This window comes from Corylus avellana, chromosome ca1 (genome assembly GCF_901000735.1).
Source record: "Corylus avellana chromosome ca1, CavTom2PMs-1.0".
NCBI classification, from domain to species: Eukaryota; Viridiplantae; Streptophyta; class Magnoliopsida; order Fagales; family Betulaceae; genus Corylus; species Corylus avellana.
Genome location: NC_081541.1, coordinates 46243695 through 46251386, shown reverse-complemented (window position 1 = coordinate 46251386; position 7692 = coordinate 46243695). Strand labels below are relative to the sequence as shown.

General features: G+C 33.7%; 2 protein-coding genes across 3 annotated transcripts in view; both read right to left on the bottom strand.

The window, feature by feature from the left end:
• LOC132176926 (putative disease resistance protein At3g14460) overlaps nt 1-7692 on the bottom strand; it is a 19689-nt gene that overhangs the window by 8576 nt on the left and 3421 nt on the right. The gene's annotated exons all lie outside the window — the stretch shown is intronic.
• Nucleotides 7266-7692, bottom strand: part of LOC132176990 (uncharacterized) — a 2199-nt gene continuing 1772 nt past the window's right edge. The window contains exon 2 of the mRNA XM_059589168.1: nt 7266-7435. Coding sequence (XP_059445151.1) covers nt 7378-7435 — 58 coding nt within the window. The 3' untranslated portion in view covers nt 7266-7377. The remainder of the gene's footprint in view (nt 7436-7692) is intronic.

Here is a 7692-nt window from a genome sequence, read left to right as displayed (position 1 = left end):
TAATCTTTCTACCCATGCATCTCTCATTTGCTTAGAAAATACAAAATACAAAACACAAAATACAGGTCATGCCAACTGCCCCACTAGGAAATGTTTCCACCACATAAAGGAAAAGACAATCAATATGTCATTATATTATAGCTCATCATTATAGCATGCTGCATGCATTGAGATTTCAGCTTTGAGCGGACAAGCATTATTATTTATCATATACTTTATTATAGTTTAATTGAAGTTTATGCCCAACGGAAATGTGAAAGCGAGAAATTCCATGGACATTTCCTTTAAATAAAGAGATTGCAATCTGAAAAAGGCAGTGCACAACGGATATATATCCTCAAATCAATAATTGAAGTAAATAGGGCGCCCATTAATTACTCTAAGACAGCCTATAAAGTGTGTAAAAATGTTTTGCACATGAGGGTGAAAAAGCAAGGCAATTTTCTTAAGGCTGTTTTTGTGAAAAAAACTGTAAATAGTGTGTGAAAGATATCTCTTTGTATGGCTTTCTTTGTGTCAGAGGCTTTTAGATCGTGAGTATTGCTTTAGTAGTATGCTTCACTCTTGGAAGAAAAAAAAATGGTAATTCAAGAGCCAAACCCGTCTTTATTAAATCTAATTTTTGAAATATGAGAAGTACTGTAAATATTTTATTCGAGAGCCAAACATGTAATTAGATTTGTACTATGGTTCTTATCATGGCTCATGTTGTGTTATTAATAAAGAAAATAGAAGGGTCATTTTAGTTTGTTGATTTTTTTTTTTAAGGATAAAATTTTCTTTTAAATTGGATCAAGAAAAATGTCTCCAAAACAGTTGATGAAATTGACATGCATCTATCTTAAAGCATGCAAAAATACATGTAAAAATCACAAGCTCTAATGACAAATATCGCATACTCTGTTTATTCAATTAAAAATATATATCAGAATTATGTGTTCTAAGAACAAATGTAAGTTTAATAAAAAAGACTGTAAACAATTTATTCCAAAGAAAACTTTATTCTAATATTAGCCCACTGTGACAAAATATATGTAACCCATCAAAGTTGAAGGGAAGAACCAAAGATTGAGGTGGTGTTTTAGGCCTAGATAACAGTCGATAGGCCTGTATGAATTCCACACAAGGCCCTAAAATATGAATTTGAGTTAGTCGAATTTTCCATTCAAATATTAATTAAATATAATATTTAATGATAATTTTCACTGTTACGTAAGGAGAGATATACTTAAAAGTATATTTAGCATTTTTCATGAAAGAGAGGGGATCGCAAACAGCAGAGGAAAATGAGACTGGAATGCAAGCTATATATCTTACGCTTTCTACACGGAAGAAGGTCTATATAGGAAACATGCTCATGAAAGAAAACAAAAAAAGTAATGGACCCACACGGCCCTACCCACGTGTTTCTTCTTTGCAATGTTGGAGGATTTCAATTAAAGAAATAGAAGAATATTGGTTGTTATATATATATTATGAGTGGGGTTTTAATATATTCTGAATTTATTGATCATATAAAATAATACATATCAATTTTCATCTTCTCGAGGGTCACATGCATTACAATTTACAATTTAGAAGCCAAGTGTGAATGAAAGAAATAAAGAAATTTCATTGACATTGCTTTTGAAAAAAGATACGTCAATCTACAAAAACAAGCTTACATCCTTTGAAAAAGAGAGATGTTAATTTGATGGAAGTTTGGGAGAGATATGAGAAATTTTTTTCTAAAAGATAATATTTTATACTACTTGTTTATAGATAGTTTCGCATCTCAAAGTATTAATGCTAGTTTACTTTATCCCAGGTGTATATGAGAAACAAGGCCAACGAGCAATACACGGCTTTACACAAAAACCATCAATATTCAATTTTGTCGGCCATGTTGTCCCATTAACACTATTAATATTTAATTCTAGGACGGTGCGCAACCCCGACCTCAATGAAAGGTTCAAAAATAACATATAGTTATTTGTGTGCAAGTATGAAGATAGTTATTTGATTGGGTCAAATCATCGATTTGTGTATTAATATGTTTGCCTAGTTATTTGATATAAAAGATGATATTTTAGGCTACTTGTTTATAGATAGCCATTACTTTTATTATATGATCCGTAAACAAGTATTTTTGATTTATAATGGCCATCTTTGATCAATTTAAATAAGATAAGCTGACTAATACATCAATAGACGGAGACTTAATTTGACGTCCCACGTGGGTGGGGCCGTGTGGGTCCATTACATGAGCATACATGCAGGTGCCTGCATGAGCCCGTTGCCCGTCGGCTGTTTTTTCAATGCTCTCATCATGGGATAAATTAAGCAAATTATCTTCAAAATCTCTCTCGATCTGGTTCAGTAAACCAAATAATGAAGACAATGTTGAATGAGGGATTGAATTAAAGACGGCAGCGGATTAATCCTAATAGTGTCTAAGTGCTGGATTGAGGACTTTTTTGCATGAGTGGCTATCTTCTTGGAGAGATGATCCTTTTTTTTGATGTGCACAGGCATGGTTCTAAAGTTTTTAACGATGGCCATTATAAATCAAAGAAGTAACTTGTGGTCAGCTCGAATCAGAAAACCTGTGAAATTTTTCTTAATGGAAATCCCATTGCTTTCATTTCATTTCAGTCCATTGCTTTCAACAATTCAATGTACAAAATAAAATCCCATATGAAAAATCCGTCCAAATTATTTTTCTGTGTTTGTTTCTATTGTCTATGAAATTTAGTATCCTACCACCTCTTTTTATGTTTGGGAATATGATGAAATATAGATTGTTTGGGATTGCGTTTTTAAAAAATTACGATTTAAAAACGCAGAATAATGAGGTACTTTTTTGAAAACGCGGAATTTTAAATGTTAAACTACCATTTTAAAGGTCAACCTTCAATTTTGTCAAACGCTTAATTGCGTTTTTAAAAATTACATTTTTCAAATCTCATATTTTAAAATTACTATTTTTAAATCGCAAACACAAACTTACCAATAATCTTGATTTCCTTCTCTGAAATCTCCAAGAGCTATTTCTGTGAATTGGGTTTTTCTTCGACACAAAAAGCCTTGGATTTCAAGTCAAACCTCTCTCTTTGTCTTTAACTCATTCCCATCCCCACCCAGCCAGTAGTCCAAGCACCACTTACTCGGCAACTTCAAGCTTCTAGAAGAGGTAGGGCATTCAATGCAGCAAATTAAGGAAACGTTCGCACTCACTACAAATATTGTTATTTTTCTCATTAACGTAAACAGTTATTCTTTTATTCTTGCTTTTCTCTTTGATGTATATTTGGTATATATAACGGTGTCGTGCACACTATGTAAGTTATTAAATTCTGTTGCAATACAAACTTATATCGCATCTTGTAATTCATAATTTTATCTTATTATCAGAGCCAAATGTCTTGACATCGAATATTGACTCAATTAGTTCACTTTCAATTTAAATTAAATATTTCACGTGTTGGGTTTCACTTAGGGGTGTGTATTGGTTTTACTGGTCCGGTTAGACCGATTTTCAGTTAACAACCAATAATTATTGGTTAAACGGAATTTTACCCGAAAACCAACCAATATGTATTTATACCAGAAATATCGGTTATACCGGTTTTGGTTATATCGGTCCGGTTAGACCAGTTTTCGAGAGTTTTTTATTAGGCCAAAATATTTTTTACTAATTGGGCAAAAAAATTAGTTATTTTGATTTTTTAGGGCTCAAATACTTTTTGTTGGGAAAAAACATTTTATTGGCTTTTTCGTCGAAATCGCAAGGTGCCATTCTTTCAAAAAAAACATTTGGAGTAAGAGAGAGAGAGAGCAATGCCGGCAGCGGCAAGTGCAATGTCAGCCATGTTATCGTGTTTGGGAATCAAAGGAAAACGAAGGAATTGGTGATCGGAAAAAGTAGAGTAAAATGAGATTGCAATGGAAGCTATCTTTGGCTTTGTACATATATATAATATATACACAAACACCATCAATATTCAATTTAGTCGGCCAGGTAATTGTCCCACGAACACCGTGCGCAACCCCTGAGCCTCGTGAAAGCTCCAAATAACGTATAAAAACTATAAAAGAAAGACGACAATTAGACAAATGCCTCGAATTAAAGGTAACTGGCAAGTCGTCACATGGCTCTCTGCAATTGAGCTTTGAATTCTGTGTGCATGTGTGAACAAAGGACTTTACATTAAAAAAAAAAAAGAAGCAAACACAAAAAACAACAAAAACCAAAGTGAAGGATTCTGTATCCAACGGACCCCTTTAGTTTATCCAATGCTTGTGCCTCTGCAGACTTGGGATGGAAAATTTGGTCAGAAAAGTTAAAAGTAAGGAGAGAATCGGTGTGTTGGGAAGTGAAATTGGTCGGAAAAAGTTAACGTTGCAAGTAAGCCGTTGGAAAGTAAAATTGATGAGAAAAGTTAAGTGGAAGCTGGATTCAACTAATAATTTGTTCACCGTAAACTTTGATTTCTAATCTAATATTAAGAAATCAAAGTTTAAGTTGAACAAATTATTAGTTGAATCCAGCTTCCACTTAACTTTTCTCATCAATTTTATTATCCAATCGCTTGCAACGTTAACTTCTTTTCACCAAGTTCATTTTTCAACGCAGACAAACGCTTCTATTCGGTTATTCCCGTTCTCAAATGCATACTTTTTTCAACGGATACTTTTTTACTCGAATTTAATAGTGACACCAAGATTAAGATTTTGGAAATGAATAAATTGGAATTTTGTTGGTCTAACTGTGATATATATCTTATCATTCAATCAAAAAATCCGGTGGTTATTCCAACTATCCAACGTTGGCGGCAGAGGCAGAAATCTCATTTCCGATGTTGCATTAACAAATACCCTACCTTAATTAGACTGAAATTTGTATTTAAAGCATGAAATTTCTCACATGCATTTTTAATTAAGCATGTCAGTTTAATATTTTTCAAATTCAGTTCGGAGAAAAACTTTTTTTTTTTTAATTGATTTTAATAGCTAGTAATAAACATGGATTCCGAGAATGCTCCCAGGCATTTCAAATGGTCCCATGCCTTTCTAGAAACCTAATCTAAAACAGCAAAAAGAAGAAGAAGAAGAACAAATACCAAGCATAAGAATGAGATTCAAATGCTGAATGAATCATAATATATTACTCAAATTTTTGCTTCCGTATTAGCGATAAATCAAAAGGTCGACATAATTCAATGCCCATCCCAAAATAACAATAGAAAACAGCTTGAAAAATCTCATAACGACACTTTGGACAGTCAAAAGTGAACCCATCTAGGAATTGTTTAAATTACAATATATATATATATATATATATATATATATATATATATATATATATATATATATATGAAAAAACAATGAATCTGCAATGTCTTGAGAAATATCTCCACTACAACCTCCAAAAATAGCATTTAAGTGAAAGCGAGTCAACTATTATGAAGAACCAAATTCTTGCAGCTACAATCTTGAGACGCATGCATGTGCACATCACAGAAAGGATCATCGTTCCAAGAAGATATCCACTCATGCAAAAAAGTTATCAATCCAGCACCCAGAAAGTTATGGCTCCAAATTTTTGCTTTCTAGTGAGGAGAAAGGAGCTTGTCTAAGGTTTCTGGTGCAGAGCGAACTCTTTGTAATTTCATAGTCATAGAAGAACGGCATTTTTAAGAAGAGTTTTCAAATACAACTGTCGCTTTAATTTTTAGAAAAACAGTTGAAGAGACTCGGTACTAGTGAGCATGAAGCCAACACTCTTTCCTCGAGATCTTTATTTCAGCCCTGGAGGAGTTCCAAGAATAGTGGGCCTTGCAATAGATTGAGTGGGAAAAGGAGTTGTGGGAAATTCTGGATATAAGAGAAAGAGGAAAAGGAAGTCATAAAACTCATATCTAACATGGATTATTTCTAGTTAGTGAGAGGAAAAATCTTAAAAATAAGATCTGTGCAAAATTATGGTTAGAATTTGATAATCAAACAGCATCAACATGTTAACTACTAGAAATTTCTCTAATGACAAGCTAAAAAAGCTTTACAAATGATATGCAGATACTAGATAAATGAAGTCTGATTCAGAAGATTTATAATTTCAACCATACGGACTGCTAGGAACACATGGCTGTATATGCAATGGTTATCTTTCCTAAGCAATGAACATTTGGAAAAAACACACAGAAGAATCCCTCCAAGAAATGCAACAAAATTGGCAATTAAACAGCACCTGAAATCACAAGAACACCTAGAAGATAAATGAACAAGTAAAACACATGATGATAGGATCGAGGGTCATCAACCAACCCAAAATTGGATTAATCAGCACCATATACAACTCGACTTTGTGTTTGAGAGTCTTTGAAAGACATAACCCTGGCTTCTTTCTCCGCAACAAAAAAAAAAAAAAAAATTAACAGAAGCCAAATATTGAGGCAAAAAATAAAATACATCATAGGGTTTGCCCCATAAAAATATCCTAGTCAGAGGAGAGATTCTTACTATGATTCTGTAGTATTGTTAAAATAACTAGAAAAGTCTTTCATCTTTAAGAGATTTGATGGAAATTGAATTGTTTTAATTATCAAGTGAAACAGATTTCCTAGTATAATAGATAAACGAAATCAGAACTCTTCAATGATGTTTGTTGATCTCATATTGTAGACAGCAAATATAATATATATCCTTGGCTCATATTGTATCTACTATGTTTATATCAAAAACTCCAAATATATACATATGACTTTAAGTGAAACAGCAGTATAACAAAAGGCAGATCAAAATGAAAAATAACATGTGCCAAAAATATAACAGAAAAAGAAATAATAAAGAATTTCATCTAGCAACCATCCAGCTTCTAACACTACATCAAAGATATTACCAAACACACGTACCAAGTTCTGTAAAGTGTCATCCCATCCCTTGAGATCACAAGTTCAGGTGACAGGTCATGGGAGCCAAAAACCTTAAGGTACTCCATTGCTGTTGTTAAAAGCCCATGACTTGCTAAAGTTTCAGCATATGTCTCAACAAGACTGCACAAAGATGAACCGAATTGGTTTTACTCAGTTCCAAGGCAAGAGCAATAGTCTTTTCCATCAAATCCTAATCAAACTCCAAATTTTTTGTCTTCCGTCAGAGAATATACATGTCTAAGATCTCTCTCTAATGACTTTGAAGATGGATTCTCTCCTTGCTCCGCTGTACGCTTCTCCACGGTAGGCGGCTGCGCCAGAGAGTAATGCCAATGTCAAGGCTTGCGCGTGTACCCTAGCCTCAAGAAGTGGACGCATTTTAATATCTCACACTGTTTTTTAAGATGAATAGCTCAAGAAGTTCAGGCCTTGAAGAGATGGAAGTTACCTTGAATGAATGAGCCTAAGGCTTGGTTTCAGAGGAGATCTTGTACATGAATAAGCTAGTGACGGCCCAATTCCTGATACCCAGAGCGCCCCTGTATTAGCTACTAGTAAAAAAACATGAACATATTAATTGTGAAAGAAGATTACTACTGACCAATGCTGGTCAGTTTGTGCTCTGAGACCCAAGACTGAATTGCTTCCTTCTTCTTTTTCTTCTTCCTCTTCTTTTACCAAGTTCTCAGTATACCAGTGAGTAGAATGAGTGGGGTGGAAGTGAATAAAGTCTACATGATGAAGCAAGTATGTCATAGAGCAAAGTCCATTCCTCTCT